The sequence below is a fragment of the Oncorhynchus tshawytscha genome, linkage group LG29 (genome assembly GCF_018296145.1).
Source record: "Oncorhynchus tshawytscha isolate Ot180627B linkage group LG29, Otsh_v2.0, whole genome shotgun sequence".
NCBI classification, from domain to species: domain Eukaryota; kingdom Metazoa; phylum Chordata; class Actinopteri; order Salmoniformes; family Salmonidae; genus Oncorhynchus; species Oncorhynchus tshawytscha.
In genome coordinates this window covers 17,981,910-18,004,881 of record NC_056457.1, presented here as the reverse complement: position 1 = coordinate 18,004,881, position 22,972 = coordinate 17,981,910, and the positions used below count along the sequence as shown (strand labels likewise).

Genomic DNA, 22,972 nt, shown 5'->3' with positions numbered 1-22,972 from the left:
CTAAACATTTGTGACCACTACTGCTTTAAATGAAAATTAGTAAATGAATCCAGGCATATGCCATTTCTCCTTTTAGCTGATAATATAACATAACGCACCTCAATATAATAATAATTCCACTTTAGCCCAATCTCCTCCATGTGATTGTATTGCATCTAAAATGGCTATAGTAATGGCTATGCCTAAACCCAGTTATCTCCTGCTATTTTGCTTCTCCAGTGAAGTATTTTATGTAAGGGCACATATAGAGATGCCCCCCCCTTCACTCTGTTCACAAAGGCCGTTAAAAACAAACACAATGACATGGTCGTTTTATGGGTAGAAAGCTGGGCCAGCCTTTGTGGGACGGGTAATATTTCAACACAGCACAGGACAGAAAACCAAAAAAGATAGCATCAGCACACAGGAGTGAGCCTTCCTGTGGCAGCGATTGCAGTCAAGGGACAGATAGATAGGAAAACATTTTTGGGGGCCACACATCTTTGATAAAGTACCATGATATGTGCTCACAGTCTTTCTTTTTTCTTTACCTCTAGGAAATGTTATGTTTGTTAAACAGGGGGTAAGACAATGCATAGTTAGCTGTATACTGATGCAGGTGCATGCAATGGCTATGAGAGTGCATGTGTGTGTTGAAATTACCCTCAATGTCTCTGTGGGGCAATCTGTGGTCCCAGGACTGCTGCAATGTCTCCACAGAATGAGGAAAGACAGTATTTCACCTCATCCCAAGTTACTCAACAGCAAGCATGTTAGAAAAAGATATATAAACCCACAACTAGAAAATAAATGGAGGGGGTATTTTGCAACAGGAAATTAACAGACGATTTTCAAACACTTATTGTCATATTGAACATCATAGACTAAGCTTAAAGGGGCAATCTGGGTTTGGCACATCCATTTCTTGACTTTTAAATGAATGAAATAGCCAATGATTATTTAATAATTTCACATATAATCGCCACATGAACTAAGTTAAACTGTCGTACCCCATCAAGCAGTTTTCTGATGGATTGTTTTCTGATTGAACCCCGCCATAAGCCTGTTTTAATACCGTTTGTCATTGTCGTTGTAGTTTTAAACCAGGATTTTTATCACACGGTTGGCCAGACATTGCATCCATAGCTCTGTCTGAATTTGAGAGTGGTTACATTTCTCCAGACCCATCCATCAGCTGTTTACCAAAGCAAGTACCTGCTTGTTTTTATTCTTTGACTCACTGATTTCCCCTTTAACATTCAAAAAGCCTATTATTTCAAGTATGTTACAAAGTTATTCAGACCCATGAGTTGTCAACAAAAAAGCAGGTGCTATTTGCATGTAAAAATGTCACGAGGTGCATCGCTCCATTGCATTTGTATTGGTGTCCCAGCACTCTTTGCTGTAAAATGAACATCTTAGTGTGGCTTTAAAAAACAGAAAAAAACAGAGGTTTAAAAAACAGAGGTTTTAAAATGGTTGATTAGTGGCTCACAAATTAATTTGCCATATTTCTATATATTGCAGCAACCTTAGTAGGCATACAATACCTAGCAACTACGTCAAGATGTTCGAACCTTTTGGTGTATTGACAGTCTACATTGGTGTCAGAATTGGGATGGCTCCCCAGCACATCCATCAAAAACGACTTGTTAGAAGACACTTGTTAGAATGTAGCGGGGGACATGCTTTCCCGAAGGAACGGGGTAATTAGGCGACATAGTGAACACACCTTGCGACATCTTCAAGAGGTTCAGACCTCTTAAGCCCTGTTTATACCTGGTTCTAACATGCATCCTTTGTCCTGATCTTGTCTATATTCTGATTGTGCCCACATTTTCAGACAGGTGTAGACGATTAAAAGATGCACATCTAATCATATGACTACGGCCCAGTACATCACTGGGGCCGAACTCCCTGCCACCCATGACCTCTATACTATGTCAGAGGAAGGCCCCAAAAATTGTCAAAGACTGTTTTTTAAAATCTTTATTTAACCAGGCAAGTCAGTTAAGAACAAATTCTTATTTTCAATGACAGCTTAGGAACAGTGGGTTAACTGCCTGTTCAGGGGCAGAATGACAGATTTGTACCTTGTCAGCTCGGGGATTTGAACTTGCAACTTTTCGGTTACTAGTCCACGCTTTAACCACTAGGCTACCCTACTGTTCTCTCTGCAAATGCAGGGCAAGTGGCACCAAAGCGCCAAGTCTGTGACTTAAAAGGCACCTGAACAGCTTCTATCCCCAAGCCACAAGACTGCTGAACAGTTAATCAAATGGCTACCCGGACTATTGACATTGACCCCCTTTATTATTTATTTATCTTAATTATTTTGCACTGGCTCTATGCACACTCACTAGACTCTATCCATACTACACTGACACTCCAACACACACACACACACACACACACACACACACACACACACACACACACACACACACACACACACACACACACACACACACACACACACACACACACACACACACACACACACACACACACACACACACACACACACACACACACACACACACACATACACACACACATATATGTTGATGCCACACACACACTCACACATAGACACACTTTCACTGCGGCTACTCTGTTTGTTATATATCCCGATTGCCTAGTCACTTTTCTTTTCAGTTGTCCCCAACACACTCACCTTAAATCTTAACACTAAACCATTAACACTTGTAGCCAATGCATTTACCATGTGTGCCAAACTGAATGCACGTTCTCTGGTTAACACTCAGTTTGTAATTTTATAACACATGTTTGCAAAGCTGTAAACACAACTCAATGCTTTACACAATGTAATAACACACTTCTAGCAAAACTGTAGAGAGGAAGAAGGGTGAGAACTAGAGGAGGACGAGGAGGACGAGGAAGACAAGGACAAAGAAGTGAATAAGTAAGAGAACGAGGAGGAGGAGAAGGAAGAGGTGAGGTGAGGTCACGGAGAAGGAGAGGACGGGGAAGAGGAAGCGGAAGGGGAGTCAGGAACACAATAACTGATGAAATCAGAGCGACTGTGGTTGACCATGTTGTCAACCATGGCCTGAGGGAGGCTGGACAATGGACTCACCCAAATCTGAGCCGCTATTCTGTTGCAGGTATCATCCGGATACTTCGAAACATGGTCGACTGTTCACCCCAGAGCAGGAGGCCCACATTGTAAATATGGTCATTGCAAATAACTGCATCAGACTCAGACAACTGCAGGACCACATAATGACAGATAACAACATATTCCAAAACGTCAACAGAGTGAGTCTCTCTGTACTGTCTCGTCTACTGAAACACAATGCAATTAGTATGAGGCAGCTGGACAGAGGCCCTTTCAAAAGAAACTCAGACCATGTAAAACAACTGAGATACGAATATGTGCAGGTAAGCTATACTATCCTATCATTGGTACTGGATCTGGAAGTGTATGGTGCTACATCATATTGACTGATCCCTGTCTTTTCCTACTGCGCTACATTGTTTTGTTTTGTCTCTTTGAGAGAGTCATGGAGCTAGAAGCAGATGCAGTGCATCATGAGCTAATATATGTGGACGAGGCAGGTTTCAACCTTGCAAAAACAAGGGACGGTGGCAGAAATATCATCGGACACCGTGCCATCATCAACATCCCGGGACAACGTGGTGGCAACATAACAACGTGTGTGGCTATTAGTCAAAACGGCGTCCTTCACCATCATGCAATCCTAGGCCCATACCACACTGTACCCATCATCACATTTCTGGACACCCTCCACAACAGACAAATCCCTAATGACCAGGGGCCAGAGCAGCCCAGGTACATTATCATCTGGGACAATGTTAGTTTCCACCAGGCTGCTGTGGTATGCAATTGGTTCACAAGTCACCCACTTTTCATTGCGCTCAAACTCCTCCCAAACTCTCCGTTCTTGAATCCTATTGAATAATTATTTTCTGTATGGTGTTGGAAGATGTATGATCGCCAGCCCCACCAACGCATCCCCTTCTACAGGCAATGGATGAGGCTTGTGGAGACATGGATCAGGGTTCATGCCAGGCCTGGGTACGGCACTCCAGGCGATACTTTCCACGCTGCCTAGCTCAAGACAACATTGCATGTGATGTGGATGAAGTTTTATGGCCAGACCCACAAAGAATGCGAGATAGAGCCTAATTTGTTTCTGTTCTTTTTTTTCTAGCACAAATGTTTTTGTTTTCTTCTACTGCGCTTTTGTTGTTTGAGGAGTGTTGGAACATTTTGAGGAAAATAAAACTTTCCCCCCTTATTTGTATTGATAGTGTGTTATATTCGGGAATACACATCCATACTTTACACATTTGGATACCTGTGTGTATGTGTGTTTACTACATGTATGACACAACTTGATTGCAAACTGCTATGCCCTGCACACAGAACAAGCAAAAGCCACAAGTGCTTTTCATTTATACTGTCAGTGCGTAGTTGGTGCTTCGTGTGCTTATTCAAATGATAGTTTGTGTGTACTGTATTGATGCAAAAAATTTTTTTTTTTTAAAGAGTTTGAAGAGTTTTGCAAGAATTGTTTGCTTTGCAAGAGATGTATAATGCTTTGCTGGTTTGGTTAAGGTTTGGTTAAGGTGTGTAGAATTTTGCAAAAATATTTCAACGACAGTGCCTCAGCAATCAGAAAAAACTGTAAAGACTGTTTGCAATTTTGATCTCTTAACAAGTGTATAATTTTTCTTTAGGCTCCCCTAATTGTATATATATATATATATTTTTTAAATTACATTATAATATAACTTTTTTTAAATTATGAAATATTAGATCAATTTATTTCAGAATAATTTTGTTAAATCCTTTCACAGAAACCACTTTATGTCACCAAATGTTTTCCAACACTTTTGGGACATTTTTAGACAATTTAGTGTATTGTTTTTATTTTATTTGACCCCTTTTTCCCACCAATTTCGTGATTACAATCTTGTCTCATCGCTGCAACTCCCCAACGGTCTCGGGAGAGGCAAAGGTCGAGTCATGCGTCCTCCTGAAACATGAAGCCGTGCTTCTTAACACCCGCTCGCTTAACCCAGAAGCCAGCTTCACCAATGTGTCAGAGGAAACACTGTTCAACTGATGACCAGAGTCAGCCTGCAGGTGCCAGGCCCGCCACAAGGAACCGCTAGAGCGCGATGAGCCAAGTAAAGCCCCCCCGGCCAAACACTCCCCTAACCCGGATGATGCTGGGCTAATTGTGCACAGCCCTATGAGACTCCCGGTCACGGACGGTTGTGACACAGCCCAAGATTAAACCCCAGGCTGTGTTAATACCGCAACACTGCGACACAGTGCCTTAGACAGCTGCACCACTAGCGAGGGCCCTAATTTAGTGTACTTTCAACCAAATATCAGATTCAAATAATTTTCAGTTACCCCTCATCTTTACCAGTGACGACTTTTGGCGTCTTTCTCTTTTTAGATGTTGCTGACCCCTGCCAGATCTTAAAATGCCTGGATATGTATTTTACATATCAGCTAACCACATAATTATGTGATAGCAATCTGGTGTCCAATGGCACAGTTGATGATGTGGCACGCAACCATTAGTTGATGCATGCAAACGTCTGAGCAGGGGACTACAACCAGTGTTACATTTAACCCTGCAGCCTGTTACAGAGTATGCAGGCCATGGAAGAACTGGGACATTTTAAGCATCCAGGAATAGTTTACAGATACTTGCGACATGGGGCCATGCGTTATCATGCTGAAACATCAGGTGATGGCGGCAGATGAATGGCATGGTATCTCTATGGTTTCAAATTGACATTGATAAAATGCAGTTGTGTTCATTGTTAGAAGTTTATGCCTGCGCATACCATAACCGCACCGCCACCATGGGGCACTCTGTTTACAATGTTGACACCAGCAAACAGCTCGCCCATACGACACCATACACGTGGTCTGAGGCAGTGGTGGAAAAAGTACCAAATTGTCATACTTGAGGAAAAGTATAGATACCTTAATAGAAAATGACTCAAGTAAAATTGAAAGTCACCCAGTAAAATCCTACTTGAGTAAAAGTCTAAAAGGATTTGGTTTTAAATATACGTAAGTATCAAAAGTAAATGCAATTGCTAAAATATACTTAAGTATCAAAAGTAAAAGTATAAATCATTTCAAATTCCTTATATTGCAACACAAACTCAAAAAAGTTCTGGGACATTGTAAAGTCCATGGAGAATAAGAGCACCTCCTCCCAGCTGCCCACTGCACTGAGGATAGGAAACAATGTCACCACTGATAAATCCACTATAATTGAGAATTTCAAAAAGCATTTCTCTATGGCTGGCCATGCTTTCCACCTGGCTACCCCTACCCCGGTCAACAGCACTGCACCCCCCACAGCAACTCGCCTAAGCCTTCCCCATTTCTCCTTCTGCCAAATCCAGTCAACTGATGTCCTGAAAGAGCTGCAAAATCTGGACCCCCACAAATCAGCCGGGCTAGACAATCTGGACCCTTTCTTTCTAAAATTATTTGCCGAAATTGTTGCAACCCCTATTACTAGCCTATTACTAGCCTGTTCAACCTCTCTTTCGTGTCGTCAGAAATTCTCAAAGATTGGACAGCAGCTGCGGTCATCCCCCTCTTCAAAGGGAGGGACACTCTTGACCCAAACTGCTATAGACCTATATCTATCCTACCCTGCCTTTCTAAGGTCTTCGAAAGCCAAGTTATCAAACAGATCAACAACCATTTTGAATCCCACCGTACCTTCTCCGCTATGCAATCTGGTTTCAGAGCTGGTCATGGGTGCACCTCAGTCACGCTCAAGGTCCTAAACTATATCTTAACCGCTATCGATAAGAAACAATACTGTGCAGCCGTATTCATTGACCTGGCCAAGGCTTTCGACTCTGTCAATCACCCCATCCTCATAGGCAGAGTCAACAGCCTTGGTTTCTCAAATGATTGCCTCGCCTGGTTCACCAACTATTTCTCCAACAGAGTTCAGTGTGTCAAATCTGAGGGCCTGTTGTCCGGGCCTCTGGCAGTCTCTATGGGGGTGCCACAGGGTTCAATTCTTGGGCCGATTCTTGTCTCTGTATACATCAATGATGTCGCTCTTGCTGCTGGTGAGTCTCTGATCCACCTCTACGCAGACGACACCATTCTGTATACTTCTGGCCCTTCTTTGGACACTGTGTTAACTAACCTACAGACGAGCTTCAATGCCATACAACTCTCCTTCCTTGGCCTCCAACTGCTCTTAAATACAAGTAAAACTAAATGCATGCTCTTCAACCGATCGCTGCCTGCACCTGCCCGCCCGTCCAGCATCACTACTCTGGACGGTTCTGACATAGAATATGTGGACAACTACAAATACCTAGGTGTCTGGTTAGACTGTAAAACTCTCCTTCCAGACTCACATAAAACATCTCCAATCCAAAGTTAAATCTAAAATTGGCTTCCTATTTCGCAACAAAGCATCCTTCACCCATGCTGCCAAACATACTCTCGTAAAACTGACCATCTTACCGATACTCGACTTTGGCGATGTCATTTACAAAATAGCCTCCAACACCCTACTCAACAAATTGGATGCAGTCTATCACAGTGCCATCTGTTTTGTCACCAAAGCCCCATATACAGTGGGGCAAAAAAGTATTTAGTCAGCCACCAATTGTGCAAGTTCTCCCACTTAAAAAGATGAGAGAGGCCTGTAATTTTCATCTTAGGTACACTTCAACTATGACAGGCAAAATGAGGGAAAAACATCCAGAAAATCACATTGTAGGAGTTTTAATGAATTTATTTCCAAATTATGGTGGAAAATAAGTATTTGGTCACCTATAAACAAGCAAGATTTCTGGCTCTCACAGACCTGTAACTTCTTCTTTAAGAGGAAGTAATCTCTGTTATAATCTCCACCCGGCACAGTTATGTTCTGTTATAATCTCCACCCGGCACAGCCAGAAGAGGACTGGCCACCCCACATAGCCTGGTTCCTCTCTAGGTTTCTTCCTAGGTTTTGGCTTTCTAGGCAGTTTTTCCTAGCCACCGTGCTTCTACACCTGCATTGCTTGCTGTTTGGGGTTTTAGGCTGGGTTTCTGTACAGCACTTTGAGATATCAGCTGATGTACGAAGGGCTATATCAATACATTTGATTTGATTTGATTTGAGGCTCCTCTGTCCTCCACTCGTTACCTGTATTAATGGCACCTGTTTGAACTTGTTATCAGTTTAAAAGACATCTGTCCACAACCTTAAACAGTCACACTCCAAACTCCACTATGGCCAAGACCAAAGAGCTGTCAAAGGACACCAGAAACAAAATTGTAGACCTGCACCAGGCTGGGAAGACTGAATCTGCAATAGATAAGTAGCTTGGTTTGAAGAAATCAACTGTGGGAGCAATTATTAGGAAATGGAAGACATACAAGACCACTGATAATCTCCCTCGATCTGGGGCTCCACGCAAGATCTCACCCCGTGGGGTCAAAATGATCACAAGACCGGTGAGCAAAAATCCCAGAACCACACGGGGGGACCTAGTGAATGACCTGCAGAGAGCTGGGACCAAAGTAACAAAGCCTACCATCAGTAACACACTACGCCGCCAGGGACTCAAATCCTTCAGTGCCAGACGTGTCCCCCTGCTTAAGCCAGTACATGTCCAGGCCCGTCTGAAGTTTGCTAGAGAGCATTTGGATGATCCAGAAGAAGATTTGGAGAATGTCATATGGTCAGATGAAACCAAAATAGAACTTTTTGGTAAAAACTCAACTCGTCGTGTTTGGAGGACAAAGAATGCTGAGTTGCATCCAAAGAACACCATACCTACTGTGAAGCATGGGGGTGGAAACATCATGCTTTGGGGCTGTTTTTCTGCAAAGGGACCAGGACGACTGATCCGTGTAAAGGAAAGAATGAATGGGGCCATGTATCGTGAGATTTTGAGTGAAAACCTCCTTCCATCAGCAAGGGCATTGAAGATGAAACGTGGCTGGGTCTTTCAGCATGACAATGATCCCAAACACACCGCCCGGGCAACGAAGGAGTGGCTTCGTAAGAAGCATTTCAAGGTCCTGGAGTGGCCTAGCCAGTCTCCAGATCTCAACCCCATAGAGAATCTTTGGAGGGAGTTGAAAGTCTGTGTTGCCCAGCAACAGCCCCAAAACATCACTGCTCTAGAGGAGATCTGCATGGAGGAATGGGCCAAAATACCAGCAACAGTGTGTGAAAACCTTGTGAAGACTTACAGAAAACGTTTGACCTCTGTCATTGCCAACAAAGGGTATATAACAAAGTATTGAGATAAACTTTTGTTATTGACCAAATACTTATTTTCCACCATAATTTGCAAATAAATTCATTAAAAATCCTACAATGTGATTTTCTGGATTTTTTTTCTCATTTTGTCTGTCATAGTTGAAGTGTACCTATGATGAAAATTACAGGCCACTCTCATCTTTTTAAGTGGGAGAACTTGCACAATTGGTGGCTGACTAAATACTTTTTTGACCCACTGTACTACCCACCACTGCGACCTGTAGGCTCTCGTTGGCTGGTCCTCACTTCACACTCGTCGCCCAACCCACTGGCTCCAGGTCATCTACAAGACCCTGCTAGGTAAAGTCCCGCCTTATCTCTGCTCGCTGGTCACCATAGCAGCACCCACCCGTAGCACGCGTTCCAACAGGTATATCTCACCTGTCACCCCCAAAGCCAATTCCTCCTTTGGCCGCCTCTCCTTCCAGTTCTCTGCTGCCATTGACTGGAACAAACTACAAAAACCTCTGAAACTGGAAACACTTATCTCCCTCACTAGCTTTAAGCACCAGCTGTCAGAGCAGCTCACAGATCACTGCACCTGTACATAGCCCATCTATAAATAGCCCAAACAACTACCTCTTCCCCTACTGTATTTATCTATTTATTTATTTATTTTGCTCCTTTGCACCCAAGTATTTCTACTTTGCACACTCATCTACTGTCAAATCTACCATTCCAGTGTTTTAATTGCTATTTTGTACTTACTTCGCCACCATGGCCTATTTATTGCCTTTACCTCCCTTATCCTACCTCATTTGCTCACATTGTATATAGACTTTGTATTTTTGTATTTTTCTACTGTATTATTGACTGTATGTTTGTTTAATTCCATGTGTAACTCTGTGTTGTTATATGTGTCAAACTGCTTTGCTTTATCTTGGCCAGGTCGTAGTTGTAAATGAGAACTTGTTCTCAACTTGCCTACCTGGTTAAATAAAGGTGAAATAAATAAAATAAAATAAGATAAAAAAATATTAAGCAACCAGACGTCACCATTTTTTAAACATTTTTTAAACATTTTTTACGGATAGTCATGGGCACGCTCCAACACTCAGAATGAAGCATGTGTTTAGTGAGTCCGTCAGATCAGAGGCAGTAGGGATGACCGGCAATGTTCACTTGATAAGTGTGTGAATTAGAACATTTTCCTGTCCTGCTAAGCATTCAAAATGTATCGAATCCTTTTGGGTGTCAGGGAAAATATATGGAGTAAAAAGTACATATTTTTTTTAGGAATGTAGTGAAGTGAAAGTAAAAGTAGTCAAAAAAATATAAATAGTAAAGTAAAGTGCAGATACCCCCCAAAAACTACTTAAGTAGTTTTACTTAAGTACTTTACACCACTGGTCTGCGGTTGTGAGGCCGGTTGGATGTACTGCCAAATTCTTTAAAACAAGATGCAACAGCTCTGGTGAGCATTCCTGCAGTCAGCATGCCAACTGCACGCTCCCTCAAAACTTGAGACATCTGTGGAATTCTGTTGTGTGACAAAACAGCACATTTTAGAGTGGCCTTTTATTGTCCCCAGCACCTGTGTAATGATCATGCTGTTTAATCAGCTTCTTGATATGCCAAACCTGTCAGGTGGATGGATTATCTTGACAAATGAGAAATGCTCACTAACAGGGATGGAAACAACTTTGTGCTCAACATTTTAGAGTATTTTTGTGCTTATGGAACATTTCTGGGATTTTTCATTTCAGCTCATGAAACATGGGACCAACACTTTACATGTTGCGTTTAGATTTTTGTTCAGTGTAGTACAACTCATAATGTGCGCTTTTTCAACCTTGAGAATAATCTATGAATTATGGCCCCACCATGCGGCAGATGGCTTAATTTACAGTGAAAGAGGGGACGTCTCCTCAACGATTTCACCCGATTTCTCACGAGTCTGAATGTCGCTTCCCCCATTGCAGTTTTCCACCCCCTTTGTCCCAGAGAGGATCGGTTCGACTATGGCTGTCACCCGTCCCCTTTAAGATGATGTCGGAAATAATTATGTATTGTTTAATTACTTAACACTTCTTTCATGTCGGTGGACATACACTTGGGTCGCGCAACAACATTAGAAATCAGGCACCATAGAAGTCGAGCATGACAATATAGCCCAAAAATTGCTTCATTAGGTGTCTATGTTGAAACTGCGTTTTCTTCTCTAACATTACTTTAGTTTCCAGTGCTTCTTCATACAATACTACCCTGGGACAGTAGCCTATGTTACAGGAGGATGGAATAATCGACAGCCGACAGACAGAAGACGCATAGGAAGAGTAAAGGGAATGCGGTGAAAATCCAACTCAGTTCGGAACACTGTTCCCTTTATCCCCTGCAATGTTTTGGCTTTACCAAAACGGACGTTTGAAAGTGACAGTGGGCAATCGTTAACCTACCGGATGTATTATAATATCTGACGACTATAGTAACACTGGAAAGGGGTAAGTCATTTTGCTGCTTTGTCCCCATGCCACCCAAACTGTGACAATATTGTATATTTACAGAATAATGTAGTTTGCTGTCTGTCTGCCCGGGGCAGGTGCGTGCGTGCACTTGTGTCAGTGACCTAATATGACACCACCATTTCAGTGTAGGCTTGTCATTTATTCATCCCACAGGTTGAATCAACGTTGTTTCAACGTCATTGCAATGAAATGACGTTGAACCAACGTGTAAAAGACGTTGAATTGACGTCTTTGCCCAGTGGGATCGTACAATGTTACTTGAATGTTCTTTTTTCGGGTGGTTTGTGTGTTGCTCTATGTTACCTCTATTAAAATATGCGTTTGCTCTTTTCCTTCCATGCAGTACTGTTCCCTGTCTGAAAAGCCTCTTATGTAACTGGAATTCCTTTCGCAGAACTTCCTGGCCTTGTAGCAGCCTAGAACATTAACATAATGGACCATGTGCACTGGTGGCTGATAGTGTGGCTCACAACAACATGTTCAAATACCTTGTTTTGATCTTGGGCAATAGGATACAGCTGTATAATGTATTCCCTACACGTGTATAGCCATGCTACAAATAAACACTTCCCCTGTGAGTCACCCAGCAATAGAATGGGTATATCCACCAATGTAATATAAAGCTTATCATGATTTAATGTGGTTGGCATTGCTCCCTCTATTATGGGATTGGAGATGTAATTTGCCAGGGTTTATGATTATGCACTATAAAAGTAACAAAACCAAAAAAAAAGACTGTTTAAGTCTGTAAATAAATAAGAATGAAGATCCATTCACTCACTGAACAATTGTTGTTATTTGATCATATTCTGCAGGTGCACTGTAGCTAATAATATATTTGGAAGAAAGTAGTCATGGTCAGTGTCATTATTTTTTTAAATGTTTTCCCTCCACAGATATTTCCCACTCCATCTGAGGATCGACCACAACCTCTCTGACCCTCAGTCATGACATCACCTGAGTCCCCCATCCCCTCCCCTTCCCCCTGTCCGCCTCCCCCCCTCCCCTCTTCTCCCACTCCCTCTTCTCCCGCTCCCTCCTCCTCCCTCCCGCTTCCCCCCTCCCTGCCTCCCACAGGGGAGGTGATGGTCCTGGCCCTAGGGAGGAAGAAACAGAGGATGCTCATCTGTCTCTCCCTCTTGCCCAATCTCTTCCTGGCCTTCCTTCTCTCCTCGGATCCCCTGCTCACCCTCGCGTCGCCCCACCACTGCCGCCTCCCGGGACCTTCGCCTGCCCCGCAGGTCCTCAACGCCTCCCTGCCCTGGGAGAAAGGGGGCAGAGTGGGTGACAGCGGGGGGCTGTCTCAGTGCAAGCAGTATATCAACGGTACCCAGTCTGGGGTGGAGAACTGCGATGCTGGCTGGGACTACAATGTCACAGAAGGATTGAGAATTAACATTGTTACTGAGGTACCTCAAGGAACTTTGTCGGTCTCATTGTTTTCTTGATTAGTTTGTATTTCCCGGTCTCAGAATCCAAATTGCGTAATGCATTACTGAGTAGATTCTCATAAGACGTGTAGCACTGCTACCCTTACACGGTAAAAAATGCCTTCACCATTAACACTGCTTTGATTAAATATGTCATAAACAGTCACAGCACTCTCAGTGTCAGAAAACATGATCCATTGCTTTGCAGCAGTAATGATGTGTGTACTTATTATAAAATGTCTGATGACGCTTCAGGCCTAATGTCTTTAGCAGAACTGTTGTCCACCACACCCACAATTTTCCATGGTCTTTAGCTCTCACTTGGCTCACTGTGGACTCTCTGTTTGTTTTGAATTCCATGCTCGACGCGGGTGGGAAACCTGGTGCTTCTGTAAGCTGTTCTGTCGGCCCATTGCCCTCTGTGGTTAGCTAAACATACACTGGTCTCAAGGAGTCATTGTAATTTAAGAGACAGACAGCAGGAACACCATCCAGTCTCTCTGTTCATAGACAGAAGGCTCGATTCAGCGGTTGATTTCAGAGTGTATTTTTACCTTTAGTCATGATCGACCAGTGTAATGCCACTATGCTGCTTCAGCAACTTCTCACGGAAGCCAGAACAGCCCTCACCAGTCTCCACCATTAATCAATAAGGCTTCAGTAGAAATACTGAACTAAACATCTTTAAGCAAATACCTTGTAACACCATTTTGTAGTAGAATTGTCAGGGCAGACGTCTATATGCTCCTTTGACATTGAGGTTTTAGTATAAGAGGGAAGAAATTGAAGGCATAGGTCTCGGGCCAAGGGTATTATAATGCTTTTGATTCATGTTCATAACTGGTTTGGGCAGTTTGTGAACTTGTTTGTGTGCAAGTTTGGCATTTCTTATTTTTTCCAAGCATGTCATCCATATGAATGCTATAGACTGTGCTCTCATTTGTGAGGTAACTATACTGAACAAAAATATACATTTTCATTTTCAAAGATTTTGCTAAATTACAGTTCATAATAGGAAATCAGTCAATTTAAATAAATGCATTATGTCCTAATCTATGGATTTCACATGACTGGGCTGGGGTGCAGTCATGGGTGGGCCTGGGAGGGCATAGGCCCAGCCAATCAGAATGAGTTTTTCCCAAAAAAGGGCTTTATTGCAGACAGAAATAGTCCTGGGCTGGCGTGATTACACGTGGTCTGCGGTTGTGAGGCCGGTTGGACATACTGACAAATTCTCTAAAACGATGTTGGAGGAGGCTTATGGTAGAGAAATTAACATTAAATTAACTGGAAACAGCTCCGATGGACATTCCTGCAGTCAGCAGGTCAATTGGGCACTCCCTCAAAACTTGAGACATCTGTGGAATTGTGTTGTGTGACAAAACTACATATTTTAGAGTGGCATTTTATTGTCCCCAGCACAAAGTGCACCTGTGTAACGATCATGCCATTTATTCAGCTTCTTGATACACCACACTTGTCTGGTGGATGGATTATCTTGACAAATAATAAAATGCTCACTAACAGGGATGTAAACAAATTTGTGCACAACATTTGAGAAAAGTAAGCTTTCTGTGCTTATGGAACATTTCTGGGGTCTTGAGAAAGGGACCAGCACGTGTTGTGTTTATACTTTTGTTCAGTGTATATAGTTCAGCCATGCCGAACCAGGGATAGGATGAGTGATAGATAGTATGTGACAGGCTCTTCATGCGTCCCTGCATAGGGTCCTATTACATAAGGCATTGTTAGCAGCAGCTTCCTGACTCTGCCCAGAAACTCATTGTAATCACTTAGCTTTCAACAGTAGCAAATGCACCAACGGAGCACTTCAGATGTAATAACAAAGCCATGCTCAAGTTATTTCTAACAAAATGGAAATGATTGAAATAACATTTCAATATAGTGTAGTTTCGTTGAAATGAGTTGTTTTTGTATTACCTGGAACAATGTCCTATTGATGGAATGAAACATATGTCTACCTCCCTCTCTTCTCTTTCTGTAATCTTTTGTTGGTTCTCCACCTCCTTCCTTCTCTCTCCTCTCCCAGTGGGATTTGGTGTGTGGTCAGTACTGGCTGGTCCCAGTCGAGGAGGTGTCCTTCATCCTGGGTGTTCTGACAGGATGCCTGGGACTGGGCTTTGCTGCTGACAGGTAAGATGACACTAGAAATACAGAGGAAAAGGTGAGGGTTAGACTAGGGGGGTGAGACCTCTTGAGGATTGAGACTCAGATGAAGCCAATTGAATTAACAAACAAAAAATGACGCTTTCGGCGACAGTTTCACTGACTCAGGCCTAGACTGCACTTGAATCTAGACAATGATCCTGAAAATGTGGTGGAATGAACATGGTTTGAGTATATTTGTCATCTCAGTCCTGATAAAGTCTGGGAATATACAATAGGTGTCCATAATATTTATTTTACTATGTATTTACATGGTCATTACAAAACATTTGATCTAAAATGACCCTTTTCATTACTAGCTTAATCCAGGTATGTTTACGAGGCCTATGCCTGGCTTTAATTTCCATGAAACTGGCCCATGGTGTTCGGAGGCCTCTGCTTATGCCCTAAGATCTTTGTATTTTCTCTTCCTTGTTTTTTTTGTCAGACTGGGCAGGTTGAAGACACTGCTCACCTCGCTAACCCTCTCGGTGGTATTTGGCGTGCTCGTGTGCGTCTCTACCTCCCCCCCTATCTTTATTGTCATGCGCTTTTGCCTGGCTGCTGCTAGTGCTGGTGTCTACCTCACGCTTTACATCACACGTGAGTACTATCCAGATACTGATGCCGTAGTACAGTGGTTCCAAAACTGCGCAAAGGGTCGGCAGAGGGGGGTGTGCCCCCCATGTACTCTTGAAAGTTGGAGTAGTAGAATGCACAAGGTGCGATTTTGAAATTGGATAGTTCTTCTTGTCATGTAAGTCATTGCATTCAGTGCCTTCACAAAGTATTCAGACCCCTTGACTTTTTCCACATTTTGTTAGGTTACAGCCTTAATCTAAAATTGATTAAATAGTTTTTTCCCCCTCATCAATCTACACACAATACCCCATAATGACAATGAAAAAACAGGATTTAGGATTAAAAATAAATAATAATAATAATAAATAAATAAGGAAATGTCACATTTACATAATTATTCAGACCCTTTACTCAGTACTTTGTTGAAGCCCCTTTGGCAGCGATTACAGCCTTGAGTCTTCTTGGGTATGAGACTTGTCCCGAAGCCACTCCTGTGTTGTCTTGGCTGTGTGCTTAGGGTTGTTGTCCTGTTGGAAGGTGAACCTGCGCCCCAGTCTGAGGTTCCGAGTGCTCTGGAGCAGGTTTTCGTCAAGGATCTCTCTGTACTTTGCTCCTTTTATCTTTTCCTTTGTTCCTGACTAGTGTTCCAGTTCCTGCCACTGAAAAACATTCCCACAGCATGATGCTGCCACCACCATGCTTCACCGTAGGGATGGTGCCAGGTTTCCTCCAGAAGTGACGCTTGGCATTCAGGCCAAGGAGTTCAATCTTGGTTTCATCAGACCAGAGAATCTTGTGTCTCATCATCTGAGAGTCTTTAGGTGCTTTTTGACAACTCCAAGCAGGCTGTCATGTGCCTTTTACTGAGGAGTGGCTTCTGTCTGGTCACTCTACCCTAAAGGCCTGATTGGTGGAGTGCTGCAGAGATGGTTGTCCTTCTGGAAGGTTCTCCAATTTCCACAGAGGAACTCTAGAGCTCTGTCAGAGTGACCATCAGGTTCTTGGTCACCTCCCTGACCAAGGCCCTTCTCCCTCAATTTCTCAGGTTGGCCGGGTGGCCAGCTCTAGGAAGAGCCTTGGTGGTTCCAAACTTCTTCCATTTAAGAATGATGGAGGCCACTGTGTTCTTGGGGACCTTCACTACTGCAGAAATGTTTTGGTACCCTTCCCCAGATCTGTGCCTTGATTACAATCCTGTCTCGGAGCTTTACGGACAATTCCTTCGACCTTGTGGCTTGGTTTTTGCTCTCACATGCACTGTCAACTGAGGGACATTATTTTGACAGGTGTGTGCCTTTCCAAATCATGTCCAATCAATTTGTAAAAACATCTCAAGTATGATCAATGGAAACAGGATGCACCTAAATTCAATTTCGAATCTCATAGCCTACTTTCCGAAGGCACTGTACCTTAGAGAGCTATTCATAACGTGTCCAGATATATCCAGATCAACTAGCCCACGTCAGCTACCATTTTTTTATGTTTTTTTTAGCCCATAGATATATTTTTGTCACTCAAATATCACGACTACACATTAGAAATGTTGAAATGTATAGAATTGCAAGAAAATTAGCTTTAAAACTGCAAATCTGTATTTGCACACCATAGGGGGGCCCGCGAGTGAAAACGTTTGGGAACCCCTGCCATAGTACACAAGGCTCTAAATAATAGCATCAAAACACTACTGCACCTTAAAACTATTTTGAGAAATGACCAAAGACCAAACCTGCTTACTAATTGTACAACATTGTTGTGTCTGTAATCATTAATTGTTCTGTTTGTTTGATTGAAAGGTCTTGAACTCTGTGATCCCTCACTACGTCTGCTGGTCACCATGGTGGCAGGACTAACTACGGTTTCTGGGGAGCTGCTGTTGCTGGGTGTTGCTCTGTCTTGCCAGTCCTGGAGGGGCTTACTCGGAGCGGGGGCTGCACCACTCTCTCTGTTCCTCACCTACGGGTGAGTGTGTGTGCTGTGTTGGAGGACAGAAACCTATGCACAAGGGAATGGGGAATATGGTAGTAATTTGATTAAAGACCTAAATGCAAACTAACTTGTTGAGAGCATTGTATTGATTTAAAGCCCCCTGCTTCATTCGGCAATTAGCTCAAGTCAGAATACATTAGCATTTGTCTTCAAGGTGCAGTGTTCTTACATTTACATTTTAGCAGACACTCTTATCCAGAGTGACTAACAGAAGAAATTAGGGTTAATTGCCTTGCTCAGGGGCATATTGGCAGATTTTTCACCTAGTTGGCTCGGGGATTCAAACCAGCAACCTTTCAGTGACTGGCTCAACGCTCTTAACCGCTAGGTTACCTGCCTCCTTTAGTTAAACAGCATTTACTTTAATTGCAAATAGCAAATTTGACACAGAGAAAATAAAATGCAGTCCTCTGTCAGTTGGTGGAGCACGGTGCTTGCAACGCCAGGATAGTGGGTTCGATTCTATAGTGGACACGCATGACTGTAAAAGTCTCTTTCAGATAAAAGCCTCCTTTAAGTGGCATATTGTTCTTTTTTTCATTCTAATATAACATTGCCGTTTCAGGAGAGAGTATATTGTAATATGGAAGCTAGGAATTTACATGAAAATGTCTGTTTTGTTTCAGTATTCCAGGAGTATTTCCTGAGTCTCCTCGCTGGCTTCTTCTCTCTGAGAGATCAGCTGATCTGAATTCCTTCAGTGAAAGAAGAGATAGAGAGAGGGACGACGAGAGCTTCACAGGTGTGTGGGAACCATGTTGTCTTTCTGTGTCGGTCTTTTCACGAGACTTGCTGTCTATTGTTTGAAAACGTCTCTGCTGATGCCTCCAACGTGACATGGTGCTGTGACATTGTTGTCGCTATTGCAGAGTTGGACTCGGAGCCGTCTCCCTCTACTTACCCTCACCTGTCCTTCCCAGAGCTTGTACACAGCCGGAACATCTGGAAAAACATGTGTGTGCTCGGCTTCACCTCGTAAGTCACCTAACTGTGTTGTTCGAAGTTAGCCCACACACGTTTGGTCACACTTTAAAGCTGGAATCCTTAGTTGCGACATCCATTTTTGGACTTATAAATTAATTGTAAACAAAATATATGTAAACAAACACTGTATAGTCTCAAAAGATGGTTACAACTATGATTTTGATATCATGGATGGTCAGTCCTTGCATCCATATGTAACAGTTTAGCTTTCGTCCGTCCCCTCGTCCCGGGCTCGAACCAGGGACCCTCTGCACACAGCAACAACAGTCACCCATGAAGCATCTTTACCCATCTTTACCCATCGCTCCACAAAAGCTGAGGCCCTTGCAGAGCAAGGGGAACAACCACTTCAGGTCTCAGAGCGAGTGACGTCACCTGATTGAAACGCTATTAGCGCGCACCACCGCTAACTAGCTAGCCATTTCACATCGGTTACACATAGCTCCGTCTATGAATTTGAGAATGGTTACATTTCCCCAGACCCACCCCTTCGCTTTTTACAAACACACAGGTATTGTTTCAATTTATGATTTTAGCCTTAAATAGTTGCACACATATTAGTAGTACTGCAGTAGTTACAGTACTTCTTTGTTTAGTTACATGTAACTACTCAGTAACTGCACCGGTTACTCATTTCAAGTAATAACAACATTCTGGTAAGCAAACATAGTAGTATCAGTATGTATGCCACATATAGTGTATGCATTACATACAAACAACCTAATGTATAGGTTTGCCCTTGCTTCTATCAACATTGTACTGGTAAGCACACATAGGACTATAGTAGTTGCCAAACAGACCATGATTTTCCATCTCCATCTCTCTCCTGTTGTCTGTCAGGTTCATTTCCCATGGCATTAGTCATTGTTACAGCTCATTTCGGGGTGATGTCAGAGGCACTGCCCCCAGCTTCTATTGGACCTATCTGCTGTCCGTCTGTGCGGGAGGAGGGGCCTGGCTGTTGTTATGGGCAACCGTGAACAGGTGCGGTCGCCGTGGTATCCTGCTCCTCGCCATGACAATGACAGGGCTGGCATCTCTGATTCTCCTCGGACTGGTGGAGTGTAAGTTGGTGCTCAAGGTGGAAGTTGCCCTTAATAAATGTAATGTCCCCTGTTCCCTCTAAGCTGCGCGCGTAGAGAAATGAACATCAAAATCTATGTCAACAGCTCTGTTGAACATTCCTGCAGTCAGCATGGCAATTGCACGCTCCCTCAAAACTTGAGACATCTGTGGCATTGTGTTGTGTGACAAAACTGTACATTTTAGAGTGGCCTTTTATGTGCACCTGTGTAATGATCATGCTGTTGTATCACCTTCTTGATATGCCAACCTGTCAGGTGGATGGATTATCTTGTCAAAGGAGAAATGCTCACTAACAGGGATGTAAACAAATGTGTGCACAAAATTTGAGAGAAGTAAGCTTTATGTGCTTATGGAATATTTCTGGGATCTTTTATTTCAGCTCATGAAACATGGGACCAACACTTTACATGTTACGTTTATATTTTTGTTCAGTATAGTTATGTCTCCGTAAGTTTTCAATGGACATTCATTACTGGAAGCACAGATCCTTTTTGCATGGTGCCACCTTGTGGCTGAATGGTGGTATATCAGTTCATGTAGGACACTGCAATGGCAGTAAAATCAAAGCCATGTCTCAGTTTCAGCTGTAATCACAAGCCAGTCAGAGACTGGGGAGTTCAGTGCTAAGTTATCTCTCCCTCCTGTCCCTCTCTTAGATCTAAGTGAGACGGCCATCACTGTGTTCTCAGTGATGGGACTTTTCTCCTCCCAGGCGGCTGCCTCTCTCTGTGTCCTCTTCACTGCAGAGATCATGCCCACCATCATCAGGTAAGGACCAGTAACTCATAGACTGTCACAAGAGTCTTCCTGTTCTTTGTATTAGGTGTATTATTTGGCCTTAAAGTCATGTTAGACTTCAATGTCAATGGGTGTCATTTCAGGCTTGGTTCTCGTATTATCTCTCTTCGCTGGCCTTTCCTCTTTTGGAGATCACTGACCTTTGACCTTATTCTCTTGTCCAGGGGCAGTGGCGTGGGCACGGTGTTGGCCCTGGGCTGCGTGGGCCGCCTCACCTCGCCCCTCATGGACCTGCGCAACCACTACGGCTACTTCCTGCACCACGTGGTGTACTCCACCCTGGCCCTGCTGGCCGTGCTCTCCATCCTGCTGCTGCCTGAGAGCAAGAGGAAACCACTGCCCCAGACGCTGGCCGATGGGGAGCAGTACCGACGCCCCCCGCTGGGCCGGAGGAGGAGGGACAACGTTCCCCTGCTGGCCACCCCCAACCCAGAGACCTAGCCGCCCAAATGTCACACTTCAGTCATAACGCCAGCCCAGAATGTCACCAGGTTGGAGAGAAAGGAAGATGGGTGAAAAGGAAGAGGGAGAAGTGTTGTCTGGTTAAGATGGTTGTGTAGAGCCAGTGAAGGGACATGGTAGAAACAACCACACAATCTACTCTTCCTAACATATCATTTTCTAGTCATTCCTAACACAGGAGTGTGGGTGGGTGGGGCGGCCATGCGTCGTTCGTCTGTCTCCATTTCTGCCAATGAAGTGAGTGTGTGTGTGTACGTGAATGTGTGTATGTGCACGCGTATGTGTGGCCCCGGTCGGATGGCGGTGTGGAGAGTGCTCGTCATGCAGTGACCTGTCCCCCCTACCTTTCCTATAAGGCCTGTGTGTCAGGGAAGGGCATCAGCTGCTTCGTGCTCATGCTCCAGAACGCCCACCTTTGATGTGTATGATCTGACAGAGCATGGCATCACACACAGCTCACAGAGGCAGATCTACTGTCCTGTAAATACCATAAACCTAGTTTCTTTAACTGAATGAATGCTGGCTTATCTGTTGATAAAAAACAGTAGGAGTTTTGTTACATAGTGCTGGATCTTGGAAGAGTGCTTTAGCCAAGTTGATAGAGCACATCTGTCTACTGCTCTTAAAGGCAATGGGGGAAATAACATGGATTGATTGAAGATGAATTGAGTTACTTTATAATTGAGGGTTGTTTGAGGAAGCTTTGTGAACTTGCATCAAATAAATAGTAATAGGCACCCTCCTACAATCAGTTGATAAAAAAGAGAGAAAATTACATTTTAATGTACTGTCGTACCTCAAACTTGATTGGATGTGATAAAATTATATGAATTACATTTTCAGATGTGGCCTGGAGCCAATACTGTTTATGGGTCATTAATCTTGATGGTCTTGTCTAAGCTCTCAGACCCACCTTACTGTAGGCTCCTCTGAAGACATAGGAAGAGATGATAGAACGAGTGTCTGTGCATTCAGATCTGAAAACCTGGTGTAAATAGACATGTATGGTAGAGAATGGATGGACACACCTTTACACTCCCCTATGTGTTTATTTGGACAGTGAAGCTAAAACTTTCCATTTGGCTTTATACTCCAGCATTTTGAGATCAAATGTTTCATATGAGGCGACAGTAGATAATGTCACCTTTTATTTAAGGATATTTTCATACATGTCTGTTTTACCATTTAGAAATGAAAACTAGTTCCCCCCCATATGAAGGTGTCATAAGTATTTGAACAAATTAACTTATAGTGTATTACATTTAGTCAAACGTGTAGTATTTGACCCCATATTTGTAGCACGCAATGAATACACCGAGCTGGTAACTATACAAACTTGTTGGATACATTTGCAGTTTGTTTTGGTTGTGTTTTCGGATGATGTTGTACCCAATAGACATTAATGGTAGATCACAAGTTACTGACTTGTTAATTGTTTATTCCATGTGTAACTCTGTGTTGTCTGTTCACACTGCTATGCTTTATCTTGGCCAGGTCGCAGTTGTAAATGAGAACTTGTTCTCAACTAGCCTACCTGGTTAAATAAAGGTGTTCTCAACTAGCCTACCTGGTTAAATAAAGGTGTTCTCAACTAGCCTACCTGGTTAAATAAAGGTGTTCTCAACTAGCCTACCTGGTTAAATAAAGGTGTTCTCAACTAGCCTTCCTGGTTAAATAAAGGTGAAATAAATCAAATCAAATAAATAAAAAATGTATA

General features: G+C 43.1%; 1 protein-coding gene across 1 annotated transcript; it reads left to right on the top strand.

The window, feature by feature from the left end:
* Positions 1–11,211: 11,211 nt before the first annotated feature.
* LOC112227822 (solute carrier family 22 member 17) lies at positions 11,212–21,839 on the top strand. Its single transcript, XM_024392742.2, has 10 exons — positions 11,212–11,737; positions 12,658–13,170; positions 15,242–15,345; positions 15,806–15,960; positions 17,733–17,898; positions 18,552–18,667; positions 18,795–18,900; positions 19,750–19,973; positions 20,652–20,763; positions 20,958–21,839. Exons 2-10 carry the CDS (start codon positions 12,709–12,711, stop codon positions 21,232–21,234), a joined length of 1,722 nt encoding a protein of 573 aa, XP_024248510.1. The 5' UTR covers positions 11,212–11,737; positions 12,658–12,708; the 3' UTR covers positions 21,235–21,839.
* The last annotated feature ends 1,133 nt before the right edge of the window (positions 21,840–22,972 follow it).

Bases quoted from the DNA above. Each gene is read 5' to 3' on its own strand.
- LOC112227822 (XM_024392742.2), top strand. From the start codon at position 12,709: ATGACATCACCTGAGTCCCCCATCCCCTCCCCTTCCCCCTGTCCGCCT. The intron at 15,961-17,732 runs GTGAGTACTATC...TTTGATTGAAAG, and splicing joins CCTCACGCTTTACATCACAC to GTCTTGAACTCTGTGATCCC. The intron at 18,901-19,749 runs GTAAGTCACCTA...GTTGTCTGTCAG, and splicing joins TGTGTGCTCGGCTTCACCTC to GTTCATTTCCCATGGCATTA.